This window comes from Choloepus didactylus, chromosome 9 (assembly GCF_015220235.1).
Source record: "Choloepus didactylus isolate mChoDid1 chromosome 9, mChoDid1.pri, whole genome shotgun sequence".
NCBI lineage: Eukaryota > Metazoa > Chordata > Mammalia > Pilosa > Megalonychidae > Choloepus > Choloepus didactylus.
The window spans coordinates 42,014,892-42,031,010 of NC_051315.1; the positions used below are offsets into that span (position 1 = coordinate 42,014,892).

General features: G+C 35.3%; 1 protein-coding gene across 3 annotated transcripts in view; it reads left to right on the forward strand.

Moving 5' to 3' along the window:
• Positions 1-16,119, forward strand: part of GALNT13 (polypeptide N-acetylgalactosaminyltransferase 13) — a 574,420-nt gene that overhangs the window by 89,301 nt on the left and 469,000 nt on the right. For all 3 annotated transcript variants that reach the window (XM_037849905.1, XM_037849906.1, XM_037849908.1), the window contains one exon: positions 5,147-5,392. In XM_037849905.1, the coding sequence (XP_037705833.1) occupies positions 5,251-5,392 (142 nt within the window). In that variant the 5' untranslated portion in view covers positions 5,147-5,250. The remainder of the gene's footprint in view (positions 1-5,146; positions 5,393-16,119) is intronic.

The following is a 16,119-nucleotide window of genomic DNA, read 5'->3' on the forward strand; positions in this document are numbered from 1 at the left end:
TTGTAGCATCTTACCTGGTTTTGGTATTAGAGTGATGTTAGCTTCATAAAATAAGTTAGGTAGTATTCCATTTTCTCCAGTGTTTTGAAAGAGTTTAAATATGATTGATGTCAGTTCTTTTTGGAAAGTTTGGTAGAATTCCCCTGTGAAGCCACTGGGCCCTGGGCATTTATTTGTGGGAAGTTTTTTGATGACTGATTGGGTCTCTTTGCTTGTGATTCGTTGTGATTTCTTCTCTGGTCAGTCTAGGATGTTCATGTGTGTTCAGGAAATTGTCCATTTCCCCTGCATTATCTAGTTTGTTGGCATATAGTTGTTTATAATATCCTCTTATAATTTTTTTAAAGTTCTTCAGGATCCGCAGTAATGTCACTGCTCTCATTTATTATTTTGTTCATTTGGGTCTTTTTTCTTTTTTATTTTCTCAGTGTGGCTAGGGGCTTGTCAATTTTGTTGATCTTCTCCAAGAACCAACTTTTGGTGTTATTTGTTCTGTCCATTGTTTTTCTTTTTTTTTGTTCTCTATGTCATTTCTTTCTGCTTTAATCCTTGTTATTTCTTCTACTTGGTTTAGGATTCGTTTGCTGTTCATTTTCTAGCTTCTTCAATTGTTCCATTAGTTCTTTGATTTTAGCTCTTTCTTCCTTTTTTAGTGTATGCATTTAGAACTATAAATTTCCCCTTCACATACCTCCTTTGCTGCATCCCATAAGTTTTGACATGCTATGTTCTCATTTTCATTCATCTCTATATATTTAGCAATTTCTCTTGCTATTTCTTCTTTAACCCACTGATTGTTTAGGAGTGTGTTGTTTAACTTCCACATATTTGTGAATTTTCTAAGTCTCTGATGGTTATTTACTTCTAATTGTATTCCATTGTGATCAGAGAATGTGCTTTCAGTATTTTAATCTTTTTAAATTTCCCAGCATATGATCTATTCTGGAGAAAGTCCCATGAGCACTAGAGAAAAATGTGTATCCTGGTGATTTGGGATGTAATGTTCTATATATGTCCATTAAGTCAAATTCATTTACCAGATTGTTTAGATTTTCAATTTTCTTATCGGTCCTCTGGTTGATCTATCTATAGGACAGAGTAATGTGTTGAAGTCTCCCACAACTATTGTGAAAACATCTATTGCTTCCTTCAGTTTTGCCAATGTTTGTCTCATGTATTTGTGGCACCTTGACTGGGTGCATAGACATTTATGATTGTTATTTCTTCTTGTTAAATTATTCCTTTTATTAGGATATAGAGACCTTCTTTGTCTCTTATAACATCCTTGCTTTTAAAGTCTATTTTATCTGAGATAAATATTGCTGCTCCTGCTTCCTTTAGGCTGTAGCTTGCATGGAATATTTTTTTCCATCCTTTCATTTTCAGTTTATTTGTGTGTCTGTGTCTAAGATGAGTCTGTTGTAAGCAACATATTGATGATTCATATTTTTTAATCCATTCTGCCAATCTATGTCTTTTAATTGGGGAGTTTAGTTCATTCACATTCAATGTTATTACTGTGAAGGCATTTCTTGAATCAGCCATCCTATCCTTTGGTTTTTGTTTGTCAGATATATTTTCCCCCCTTTCTCTTTATTTCCTTTAATGTACCCTTACTAAATCTCTTTAGTTTTGAACTCTTCTCCGTACCTCTCTCTCCTTTCTTTTTTTCTCTGCCGGTAGGGCTCCCTTTAGTATCTCAAGTAGGGCAGGTCTGTTGTTAGCAGATTCTCTCAGCATTTGTTTGTCTGTGAAGATTTTAAGCTCTCCCTCAAATTTGAAGGAGAGCTTTGCTGGATAAAGAATTCTTGATTGGCATTTTTTCTCTTTCACAATTTTAAATCTATCATACCACTGCCTTCTCGCCTCCATGGTGGCCACTGAGTAGTCACTACTTAGTCGTATGTTGTTTCCTTTGTATGTGGTGAATTGCTTCTCTGTTGCTGCTTTCGGAACTTGTTCCTTCTCTTCAGCATTTAACAATCTGATCAGAATGTTTCGGTGTGGGTTTATTTGGTTTTATTTTGTTTGGAGTTTTTTGGGCATCTATGATTTGCATATTTATGTCATTTAGACAGGCTGGAAAGGTTTCTCCAGCAATTTCTTTGAATACTCTCCCTAGAGCTTTACCCTCGTCTTCCACTTCTGGAACGCCCGTGATTCTTATATTTGTGTGCTTTATGTTTTTCATAATATCCCTGAGATCCATTTTGAATTTTTCATATTTTTTCTCCATTGTTTCTTTTATAGTTAAAATTTCAAGTCTGCACTCTTCCAGTTTGCTTAGTCTTTCCTCAGCTTCCTCTAATCTAGTACTGTGTTTATCCAGAATCTTTTTAATTTGATCAACAGTTTCTTTTATTTCCATAAGATCGTCTTTTTTTATTTACTCTCGCAAATTCTTCTTTATGCTATTCTAGGGTCTTCTTCAAGTCTTTTATATCCTGTGCCATGATCTTATTGTTTGTGATTACTTCTTTGATTAATTGCTCCAATTCCTGTGTCTCCTCTGATTTTTTGGTTTGGGTGTTTGGATTTGGGTTATCTATGTCTTCTGGTTTCTTCATATGCTTTAAAATTTTCTGTTGTTTTTGGCCTTTTGGCATTTGCTTATCTTGATAGGGTTCTTTTGGGGTATACAGACTTATTTGAAAAATTATCTATAATTTGTCAGAGCTGTAGCTTGGTGGAGTGCACTTTCCCTGACTTACCAGCAGATGGCACCCTGAGCCACATATTGCCCTCAAGCCAATTCTCTCCAACTTCTTCTATGTGGTGAGTGGGGGTCTGAATCTTGTGGGGGTCCAATCAGTGCACCCAATTTCCATGTGTAGTTGGTGCAGCCAGCCCTGAAGGTGGGGGGTGTGACCTGTGCAGTTAGGGAGGGAAGGTGGCTTTAAGATTTAAATCTCCCAGCCATTCCTGAAGACTTAAAGCTGTTTCATGAGTCCAGCCTTTCGGCTCAGACTCCCCACAGTCTCTCTCCCACAGGCCCACAAGTTCCTGGGCTTGATTGATATAGGGCCCTTGGGACTTCCATGCAGGACACACCTCCAAGCCATGCCCTCTGTGTGCCTCAACGAAGGAAGACTGTGCAACGGTCACAGGCGAGCAGAATCCACAAGAGAAGTTCTTGGTCATGGCGCTACACAGGGGGGTTCCCAGACAACTGAAAAGATGGCTGTACTAGGCATGGTAATTTCCCCCCTTCCATGGACCTCCACCTTCCTAGCTCTAGGACAGTTAGCTGCGGTGTGCGAAAGGCTACCTTCCATGCCAGATACTGAGGAGGGTGCCTGGGGTGTGGAAGACACTCCCCAGCATGCTTGACTACATGGCTCTCACTACTGGATCCACAGCCACTTTTGGGGTTTTTAAACTAATCAATCTCCAAATGCGGACTCCCGTTTTTCCCCACTGAGGCGCAGCTGCTGTTTCCCAGCAGCCTCACTCACTCGATTCTGAGCGCAAACTCTTGGTTTCGCCAAGCGCACAGTCTCTGTGGATTTAGCAGACCTTGTCCAGCCAGTGCAATGCTAGAACTGGTATTCCGGAGAACTTTCTATCTTTTATCTAGTGTTTTTCACAGAGAAGTATTTTCAATCTCTCTCCTAATTTGCCATCTTGGATCTCCCTCTTAGCTATAAATTTTAAAGACAAGTGAAGGGGGAATGATACCAACTAGGTAATTAGCATGCCACACTTTTTCAAGAAAAATAAACAAGCTAACAAATATATAAACCCCATATATAATATATCCTTTAGATATGCATATTTGGGACCTCTCTTTTTTTCTTTGTAATCATAATCTGAATGAATGTAAATTATATCTGGAAATTGAAAATAGACTTTTTTATAATAATCATTTTGTTAATTGTCGCTTTATTGGGAAATGTGAATTTATTATTAGTCTGGATGGCCTTGTAATAGGCAATAACCTTGTGTTGCTTTACTATGCTAAATCGGCTACTATTTAAAAAATTTCTACCTTAGCAATTTGTACTTTGATGTTTTTATTTTCAGACAGTGTTCCAAGTATCTTTATATTTAATAGCTCTTCTTCCCAAATATCGCTGTCAAAATGTTATCTTATTCACATCAATAAATTTTTAATAATTCAGATGATCTTATTTAAATGTAGCAATTGATGTGAGATTAGTTTTAATCTGATGTATTCAGTTTACAGATAGAAACAAGTTAACCAAATAGTTATTGCTTAATATAGGGTAAATAAAACACATGTATATGTGTATATATATGGCAGAAATAAAATATATGCATATATATTATTAATTCTACATTTACTTTTGAATAACTTTCAATGATTGTGTGCATGTCTTTGTTGTGGCCATTAGAATCCCTGTTCTGGTTATTTTAAGTCACTTTGTACGATGTTGTTTCTTCTGCTAACTTGTTTGAATGTATGCTAGCTATTCTAGAATATGCATCTGTTGTGAATGCTTTCTTCGTAGAGCAGATGGGGTTTCTAAAGCCAAATAACTGTTGATTTATTTCATGTAATTGCCCTATTTGAAAGTCTGACAAACTTTTTTTTTTGGTTTTATATCTTAATATGAATTATTATTTACTCTGCAAGATACTTTATAAACATAATCAGACATAATCCCCTCATAGCAAATCTTTAGGATTAGCATCCTTATTCTCATTTAGCAGATGAGAGAACTGAGTCTTAGGAAGTGGAAAGACCCAGGCCTGTCTGTCTAAAGGGCCAGTCTTAGCTACTATAGAATACTGTATCCTAGGATGACTTCTATTTCAGTATTATTGTTTCCTTGGAAGTGCCGAATCAAGGTAAATTCAGAACTGCACTGTTTGACAACATAATGCAATGTAGAATACCATGATATGACTGGAAGGTAAAGAACATACAATTTGAAGAAATCAAATGATTTGTCAAGGGCACAGCGGAGTAGTGGCAGATATGGGATTTTAGAATTTTAGCCAACTGGTTTGCTTACATATTTCATTTATGTGATCTTTTAATTCTGGATTTGAACACCTGAGTCCTTATTTGTATGGAGACCTTAAATAAGTCAAATATGTTACATTATGCCTCTTTTATTCAAAACACACTGTACAGTAAGTGAAATTTTCTTCTTCTTTCTTTTTTTTTTTTTTAATACAGTGGGATGCATTCTGCTTTTATCCTGGAGTTCACCTGTGTGGCTTGGATTTTTCTCAGTAACATCTGTCTTCAGTTTGTGGGTTAACTAGAAATCAAGAGAAGACATGAGGAGATTTGTATACTGCAAGGTGGTTCTAGCCACTTCACTGATGTGGGTTCTAGTTGATGTCTTCTTACTCCTTTACTTCAGTGAATGTAACAAATGTGACGACAAAAAGGAAAGATCACTGCTGCCTGCACTGAGGGGTAAGTGCTTATGGAGTGAATGTTACTTTCTTGGAGATGACAAGGGTAATGACTTATTGAAACATGACATTTCAGAATAAGACTTGTTTAGGCTTATTGAGTTAAAAGAACTTTTTTTTTTTTTTTTGTTAATTTCTTTTTTTTTTTTTTTTAAATTCAGTTTTATTGAAATACATTCACACACCATACAGTCATCCATGATATATAATACACTGTCCACAGTATGATAACATAGTTATGTGTTCATCACCACAATCTGTCTCTGAACATTTTCCTTACATCAGAAAGAACCAGAACAAGAATAAAAAATAAAAGTGAAAAAAAACACCCAAATCATCCCCCCATCCCACCCCATTTGTCCTTTAGTTTTTATCCCCATTCCTCCACTCATCCATACACTAGATAAAGGGGGTGTGATCCACAAGGTCTTCACAATCACACTGTCACCCCTTGTAATCCACATTATTATATAATTGTCTTCAGGAGTCCAGACTGCTGGGTTGGAGTTTGGTAGTTTCAGGTATTTACTTCTAGCTCTTCCAATACATTAAAGCCTAAGAGGTGTTATCTATATAGTGCATAAGAATGTCCACCAGAGTGACCTCTCGACTCCATTTGGAATCTCTCAGCCACTGAAACTATTTCGTCTCATTTTGCATCCCCCTTTTGGTCAAGAAGATACTCTCAGTCCCACGATGCCGGGTCCACATTCATCCCCGGGAGTCATACTCTGCGTTGCCAGGGAGATTTACACCCCTGGGAGTCGGGTCCCACGTAGGCGGGAGGGCAGCAAGTTCACCTGTTGAGATGGCTCAGTTAGAGAGAGAGAGGGCCACATCTGAGCAACAAAGAGGTACTCAGGGGGAGACTCTTAGGCACCATTACATACAAGTTTAGACTCTCCTTTGAGGTAATGAGCTTCATAAGGGCAAGTCCCATGCTCGAGGGCTCAGCACATCAAACCGCCAGTCCCAATGTTTGTGACAACATATGCTAGGGGATCAGCATCTCAAAGTTTAGAGATAGGCCTTACACTTCAGGGATAGAGTTAACTGCTGTAAGAGCTTACAATCTAGGGACTGTTACAATTATTGTGTCCACGTTAGGCTATGTTCTAAGATTCAATTCTGAGTTTACACATTGTAGTTAGTCCATATTGGTGAGGCATCATCCCTCTCACCATGTTTTCTCCAACACTTTTACTCCTATATATATATTTTCCTACAATTTTATAGAGTTATATTCACATACCATACATTTATCCACAGTGTACAATCAGTTGTTCATGGTATCATCATAAAGTTGTACACTTATCACCACAATCAGCATTTGAACATACTTATTACTACAAGAAAAATTGTTTTTTTTGTTTTTTGTTTTTTTTTTAGCAATAAGAAAAAATGATAAAAAGAAAAATAACATGTCATACAATACAATATACTACTAAGGACAGCAAATAACACCGCTACCAAGAATCCCATATTACTCCCCTATATCCCCTTCTCATATACAGTTAAAAGAACATTTTGACATATGGGAAGCTGCTTTACTTTTCTTGGCCTCATGTGTATTGTCTAAAGAAATGGGTTATCTAACCTCTAAGGTACCATCTAATTCTAATAATTCTATTTCTAATAATTCCAACTTTCTGAGACTGTGAGGAAAGACCAATTCTGTGAACATTCAAGTTGGACAGAGTTTTAAATCTAGGTTCGTAGAAGCCAAATGCCTTTAGAGACCAAGCAGACGACATGGAAATGAAAAGCTGCTGGAGAAAGATGGGTGAGGTCTTAGCAACTGGAACTTGCATGGCAAGTCTAAAAACTTTCAAATGCAGTTGAAAACAAGCAGTGCTGTAAACAAAACACATGCTGTAGCCGGATTCAACCTGTGGACCACCAGATTGTTAGTACTACTTTAAATGCAAAGGATAATTTAAGTCTATTATAACATCACGTTAACTCAATATTTTCCTCTTTGGGAACCAGTTTCAATGACTATATAAGAATGAATTCCGAACAAACATAATGATTTGTTTAAATGGTGATATATTAAGCAATAGCATAGAGGTTCATTTCCTACAAAGTGATTCCAAATAATTTTCTCTATGTTTTTATTGACTTCTAGATCTGTAAACATAACTATATTTCTGAAATAGTCCTAGTAAATGAATGCTTCCAAAGTACGTAAAGAGTTCTTGGAATTAGTTTTATGCTCGTTGAATTAAACACTTTTTTTCTTGAAACCTAGTCTACATTAATTATCTGCTTAGCAAAAGTTTACATAAATACAAGAAAAGGTAAACTTTGAGACCCAGTTCAAATGTTTGTACCTTTTGGAAAAATGAATCAGAAACCAAGTTGAGATTGTCATTTATGTAATGAATGTAATCTGTTTTTGATCTTATAAATGTTTTTGAGGTTAATAAAAAAATGCTAACAATTACATTGCTACTATTCAGTTTTATGAATTTTAGGGAAATATAGAAGAGCATTTCCAAAAAAGTAATTTTTGAGCAAAGAAAATTTTGGACATCTTGGATTTGCTTTAGATTGCAAAAATGCTCTAGCTCAATTGGAGAGATTCTGAGAATATCTTCTAATTTTCAGAATGGGTCTAACTTTCTCACTGTTGTTTTTGACTAGCACAAAGAATTGAGAGAAAGTATTTTGGAAGCGACTATGTCTGGACACATTTAGATGGTTTATATGCATTTTTATGCCTTTATACTACACTTATTCAGAGAGGATAATTTTATAAGTCTATCAGCTTTTAATAAATGAACATGAGGATTGATTGCTGACTTTGGTTAAATTCCCAGAATGAATCAGCTTTCTCTGCTTCCTTGTTAGAAACAGTTGAGCTGATGCTCAACTGAAAGAGGAATGTGTTTTGATGTGTCACATTAGTTTGGAATGATCATTTCATCATTTGTTGAAGGGAGATATCTAGATTGGCCACAAAAAATGTTATAACTTGACTCAGCAAACTATGGCTATTTCTGCTAGTACCAAAAAAAGTTTTGCTGACAAGTCCTTAATGCTCAGTCTTAAATCTCAAAATATGAGATTTAATGATGCAAGAAGACAAAATAGTAATTTTCCTTGGACTTAAATTGTGAGGCTAAACTATGTTCTATTTATATTTAAGACTTACTTAATGTTGTACATAAATATTATTTGCCCTGAAAAATGGAAAATAGACTTTAGCATTTTATTTCCATTTTCTTATTTATTTATTATTTTAGAATATTACTTTATTTAGAAATATTGTATTTAAAGCAATATTTCACTTGCGGGAATATGATGCTCTTCAAAGGATAGTTGACTGACATTTTTATGCTCCAATTCTGCTACAGCCAGCCTTTTTGATGTAAAAAAGTTGATCCTTCTGGACCTATATGTCTCCTTTATTTAAAAAAGTAGAATTGGAATTTGCAAAGATCACTTATAGTTCGAAACTATAAACAATTTCTAAGTACCCAATGTTAGCATATACTATGAAGTAATTTTTGAGATACTTTCATTCATTTACTCATTCATTCAGCAATTATCTAGGTGACTGCTATGTGCTAAGTCTTGGAGATATAAGGGAAATGAGGTCCCTGCTGGCATGGAACTTACAATCAGCAATAAAGTAAACATTTTTTTCTCTCTTAATGTGTGTGTGTGTGTGTGTGTGCGCGCGCGCGCGCGCACGCGAATTCAGCTACAAAAAGAATTTAAAATTATAATAAAGCATGATGAGTATTATAATGACTAATAGGGATGATCTGAGTAGAGGAAACTTACTCTAGATCTAGGGGTAAGAGAAAACTTAAATACGTTGTTGACATTTAAGCTGAGGCCTAAAAGATAAAAGTAAGAAATAGCTAGCTAAGAGGAAAATACTAAAATTTGCTTGGAATGGTAAGGAGTCTGAAACACCCAGGTTATTTCTGAAGGAGAAAAATACAGAGTGAGGATGTGACTTATCAAATAACAGATCTTGTACAGCTAGAATAATTAAGACTGTTGTAGTATTGGCACAATGTCAACAAATTGCCTAGTGGAATAGAAGAGAACCCAGCAGTAGACCCACACATGTTTGGAACATTTGGTATATGAAAGAGGAGACACTGAAGTACAGTGGAGAAAAGAGGGTCTATTCAGTAAATGGAACTGAAAATAAAATGTCAATTCATATGGTAAAAAATGAAATTGGATACCTAATTCATATCACAAACCAAGATAAACTTTGGATGGATTAGGGACTTAAATATTGAAAACACAACTTTAAAACTTATAGAAGAAAAAAATTATAAGGATAAGGGAAAATAAACAAAATAAATAAAAAACATTGATTATAAAAGATAATATTAATAAATTTGAATGTTAAAACTGAGAAATTTAATTGATTCAAATACACTTTAAAGAAAATAGACAAGTTGCAACCTGTAGAAGATATAAAAACACATACATGACAGATTAGTATCAAGTATATATAAAGAACTACTGTCATTAATAAGAAAAGCTAAAATGGAGAAAATAGGCAGCAAACATGAATAGACACTTGATACAAAGAGAAGCACATATGGCAAATTAACTTATGAAGATATATGTAGTATCAATTGTGATCAGGGAAAGGCAAATCAAGGCCACAATGACACATCATTTTTATCTATTCAATTGGCAAAAATTTAAAAGGCTGATAATATCTTTATAGTGGTAACGTCTTCCCACATTTTTTATAATAACTTTGGATAATAGTTTGGCATTATCCCTGAAATATGAGCATGAATATGATCCTGAGCTCATAGGCATATACCCCAGAAAATTTCTTCTACCTGTACAAGTATGTTTACAGCATTACTGTTTATAAAAATGAAGCCTGGGAATAACCCACAGGCCCATTAATGAAAAAATTGATGAAGGAACTGTGTTATATCAAGAGAATATTATATACCAGTTAAAATGAATGAACTACAGCAATGTTTGCACCATTATGAATGAAATTTGACTATAAAAAGTGACTGTAAAAGTTGTCTCTCAAATATTATGTACAGCACGATACTGTTTGAAAGGTTAAAAACAACTAAAATTTAAAAATACACATAGGAATAGGAAGAGATGCAATAAGACTTTATAAAAAGAAAGAGAGACTAATGAGCATAGGATTTAGGGTGTTAGTTGCCATATGTGGTGAGAGACAGGAGGATAGAATGGGGTTTTTGCTGGTTTGAATCTGTTATGTACCCCAGAAAAGACCATGTTCTTTTAATCCATTCTTGTGGGGGTAGACCTATTGTGGGTTGGGCCTTTTGGTTAGGCTATTTCTAGTGAGATGTGACCCAGCCCATTCAAGCTGAATCTTAATCCTTCACTGGAGTCCTCTATGAGAGGATAAAAGGCAGGTAAAGCAGGAGAGCATAGAGAGAAATGCCCCAGGAGAAATAAGCTAGGATCCTCAGGAGCTGAGAGAGAAAGCCATTGAAAACAGAACCAAGAGAGAAGGACCAGCAGACATCGCCATGTGCCGTCTATGTGACAGAGGAACCCTGGATGCCAGCAGCCTTTCCTCAGAGAGGGTATCTTCCTCTTGATGCCTTAATTTGGACATTTTCATGGCCTTAGGACTGTAACTTTGTAACCTGATAAACCCCACTGAAAAAGCGAACCAATTTCCGGTATGTTGCATTCCAGCAGCTTTAGCAAACCAAAGCAGAGGTGAGTATTTCAATAAAATGTCAGCCATTACCAGGGTCCTGGATTTGTTTCAGATCTAGATTTGAAGTGTTTATTTATTTATTTATGATACCTAAATGAATGAATAAGAGTGACTGAATGGATTTAAAAAGTGGGGGCAAACATGATCATATGTGTGTTTTTGAAAGATCACTCTGGGTACAATGTGGAGGATGAATTGAGGAGAGCCATTCTCTTCAGGGAGGCTGGGTGGGAGGCTGTGGCAGTATCCCATGGATTCCTCGTGGGAAGTGGTGGCTACTAGAGCCGGATTGAGGCAGTGAGATGTTAGAGAAGAGGTTGGATTCAAGAGGTATTTAAAATATGGAAGTAAGAGAGCAGAATGCTCTACTGGCTCTGGATGGTGAAGGAGATGGAAATATCAAGGACAAGTGTATGATTTCTTACAGTTCGTTATATGATACAAGTTCCTGGGAGAGGGAAGAATGTAGGAGATGATATCGAGTTAATTTTGACATGTTGATTTTGAGGCACCTGTTAGACAACTGAGTAAAATTGTTCAGTAGGAAGTTAACTACATTATTAAACTCTATCAGACTTTAAAAACTGTCCCTTTTATGGACATGTTTTCTAAAATGGATTATATTCCTTTCTTTATTAAATGGAGTATATACAATATAATTCAATCTCTGTTGAATCTGCATTATCATTTTGAACATCAATTACTGATGCTATAAAAATGACACTTGGAAGGACTCTTGGAAGCATGTAGATAGACCTGCTCCAATTTTAGATACAGAGCCATGAATCCTATTTCCTTTCCTGTTTTCTAAAGGATTCCTTTTTCTAAACATAGATACTTGTTAAGAAAGCATGTTGTTTCTTTAATGTCTCTCTGGTGCCACCTAGGTCTAAAATGCACTACAGGGTATTTCTGACTCCTAACTGGTATGGAATACTAAGTGATGCTACTCCTAAGATGGAGGAGTTAGAATAGATATTTGAGATAACAGGTTTTTAAAAATGAGCCCAATGCTGCTGCAGCACACCAGCACATACTCAGGAAGTTAGGGGTTATGTGTCACATCCACACAAACACTGCACCGTGGTGGATCCTAGTCCACTGGCTCTCTCACTAACAGTCTGTATCCTCAGGCAAGTTAATTAACCTCTCTGGGCCTCAGTTGTCATCTGAAAAATGAAATGAATATAAATTATTTTTAAAATCATGCTTTTCTCTCAAATGGATGGTTATATGTTTCTAGTTTTTCTTTTCCATAAATTTATTGAAAGTGGACTGTTTTAGCATCTGGCTTTGGTCAGTCCATAGATAATATGTGATTTAGGATGAGAAGTGGTAATGAAAATGACAAGATGGGATGGGATCTGCTGGGAAAACCCAGAAAGACCTCCTTATCATCACAGAGGACAGAAGGGATGTAAAGTTATAATATTTAAAAAGGAAAGGAGACATACCTTTCTTTATTTGATCCTGAATCTTGGATATATTACACATACATAGGAAATGAAATGAATGTACTTTCCAAAAAAAAGGGAAAATATTTGAGAAAGAAATGCTGCTCATATAATAAAGTTAAGTACATTAACCAATAATGATTACAAAAATAGGAATATTCGTATATTATAATCTACCTTCTATTCTAAAATATTTACAAATATTAACTCAGTTCACACACTTAGGAAATCAGTGAAGTAGTCATTGTTCATCTCATTTTATGTATGAGGAAGCAGAGGCACAGTGAGGTTAAGGGGCTCTTCCACAATTTGAACAACCAATAGATATGATTGGTTTTTATACTCTAAGTTCAATAAAGGACTCTCTTGTCAATAAAAGCCAGTTTGCCTTCATTCGGGGACCAATGAGGAGGTAAATATTCTGAGCCCTAGAATTGAGTGCTTTTGTCTTCAATCTCTGAGACACCTAAAAATCTACCTGATCTCCCTGTCTAGTAGGGTGTGTAAATTCCAGCTAGAAAAATTGTTACCAGGAATCTTTCTGGCTTCAGATAATTTATAAAACAGTCATCACCTTATCTGGCATCGTAATGTTGTAAGAAGTTGGTCTTATTTACTTATGTCCCTGAGACCTCCTCAGTGTAACTCTTAATTGGGGAAATTGAGCAAATGAGTGACCAGTAATCTGAATCTGTACCTCCATATTTCCCTTGGTTATTGTGGGAAGACTAGCCTGTTTCCTTCTCATAAATCCAGGAGGATTCATAGCCTTTCTCTTTTGGATTTTTGGCAACGGAGTCTTGTGCCAGCCCTTTTTTTTGTTCCTTTCTTAATTATGTTTTTTTCTCTTTGTAACACTGATGCATAGCCTTGCACTTGTTTAAACAGAAATATTTGTTGATTTTGTTTGATTAATCTTTGACACTTCAGGGACGAATATCTGTGGGTCAGTGTGAGGGGGGAACCGAAGATGGGTGAATTAAAATGTTAAACCTAATATCAGATTTTCCCCAATTTGAGGAATATATGTCTTCACCTTTGGGGGCAGGGAAAAGAGTCTCATTGGTTAAAATGTATTGTGAGTATTGGAATTGCTCTGGAAAATTATGATGACCACTGGAACTTTTATAATATCTGTAGTCCTACATAAAGTTATGTATATAGACCCAGCCTAACTTGTGTTAAGGGTGTATATTTCCCAGATAATTTTCAATCAGGTTTATAATTAGTTTTAAAAAATTAATAGGCTTTGTAAAATCTTGACCTCTGATATTTGCTTTGGCCTTTCATGCTTTTAGCCACAGTGTACTCTGATACTGTCCACACAGACATATCAATGTCAGTAATTAAAATAATTAATTGTAATAATGAAAAATTTTTAGGTTTATTTTTCTAGGTGCTTTACATATATTATTTTGAATAATTCTCAAAGCAGCATTGGAGGTAGGTATTATTGTTATCCCAACTTTACAAATGAGAAAACTGAGACATAAAGTCCCCAAGAGCACACAACTAATAAAAGGAAAGAAAGTACATTCAGTTTTGTTTGTTTGAGTCTATACTTTTAACTACTCTGCTATGCTGTGTCCCTGACTCAGGTATGCCTAGACTCCTTTTAGGCAAAATAATGATAATATTTATATGTTATTTATAAAGTATTTACACAAACCAGGATATTTCTGAGGACATAGAAGGAGGGTAAAAGTGTTTTACTTTGGGTAAAAGAGTTCATATTTAATATAAATTAGGGGGAAATAAGGAAAAAAGAAAAATGGGGAAATAGAGAAAAAATATGAATTTGGACTTCATCTAAGTAAAAAATTTCTGTTCTTTGGAACATACCATTAAGAAAAATAAAAAGCAAGCCACAGACAAGCAACCCATTTTTAAAATAGGCAAAAGGTTTTGAACATACACTTCATAAAAGAAGTAGGTTCACCTTGGTTTGTTTTAAACTTTAGCAATTTTCCATTTATTGAATCTCTGTAGTACACCAATTGATGTGGCTGCAGTTTTTCCCATCAGTTTCCTTTGGGGCTAAGCCCCTGAAGTATAAGAAAGAATAGCCAAAAAAAAAAAAAAAAAAAAAGTGAAATTTAGTAAAGCACTTTTTCCAAAAGATAAATAAGAAAGTTGATATTATTCTTTCATCCATTCATTCAGTAAAAGTACTATACTAGGTACTGTGAAATGTACAGAGTTTAAGCAAGTAGAACACCTGTCTTCCAAAATCACACAGTACAGAGGAGACATGACGTGTATAAATAACTGCATTATGAAGTAGAAAGTTGTGGTTGCTGTAAGAGAGAGGCAAACATTTGAGTGCCTGATTTGTGTCAGATCTGGGGATAGAAAGATAAAGAAGACATGTTTTTGCTTTCCTGATAAGCAGGGGAGGAAGGACTTGAGAATTATATTAATGAAATAACAGCATATCAATGCCATATTATCGGGAGAAGAAAGAATATAGGAAATAAGGGCCAAAAAAAAAAAAAAGGGACAGTATCTATCCTTTGAAGGAAGGATCTAATTTTCAGTTCCATAAATAATAGAACTCATTGCCAAGGGTGTAGGGGGCGACTATTTGTCAAATATTCCTTATTGGGAATGGGCAAATGTTATCTCTACTCCCGGAAGTCCTTGTCACTTAAAGGGCTATGCTGTAGCTGAGACAACTGGCTAAAGTAAAATTTTATCATTTTTGTCCACTTCTATCCTGAGTACCTACAGCAGAGCTTGGCTCATTGTGAGTACTCAATTAATAATTGTCAAAGGAATGAAGAATGAATGTGTGATCAGTCTGGGAATTTCTGAGTGCTCTTATCACAGTTTGGGTTGATGATTGAGAAACTCAAAATATCTGAATTATTATGACTAAAGAAAGGCTTTTAAAAAATTATTGTTATTTAGTCTACACATACAGCTAAAATAAAAATATTTTATTGTTTTTTGGCCTATGTAATTTGGTTTGAAGTCGAAAAAGGGAAATTTATGGCAAGGGAACTTTCTTTCCTTTTCTTTTTCTTTTTTTTTTTTTCTGTCTTGTGTTGTATTAGAATCTGTCTTGTGTTGCATTGTATATACTGCCTCTGTGATGCAGAACCTTAGATAAGATCACAGCATATTGGCAGTGTAGTAGGGCTGTCAGTGAAGAAAAGCTTTAAATGGAACAGGTATATCATCTGGGATATGTGGAATGAATCAATACCTAGAGAATACATCAGGAACATTTACAAAAGTTAGATTGAGGAACTTTAAAAATGATGTACCTAGATGGAATGTTAGAGTCATCAGTAAAAAAGGAGATCGGGGAAAAAGAGAAGATGGAAAATGAAAATGAGAAAGTGATATTGGATAGTTTTAAAAGTGAGAAAAATCCAATCAGAAAGGAAGATTACAGAGACTAAGGCAGCACAGCTGCAGAACAGGACTCATGGTTATTAAGTAAGAGAGGTTTCATGAACATATCTCTTTGATAGTGATTGAGGATAGTGGAAGGTTAAGGAATGTGGTTTTTTAAATCAACTTTATTGAGGTATAATTTGCATAAATACAACATTCCATTTT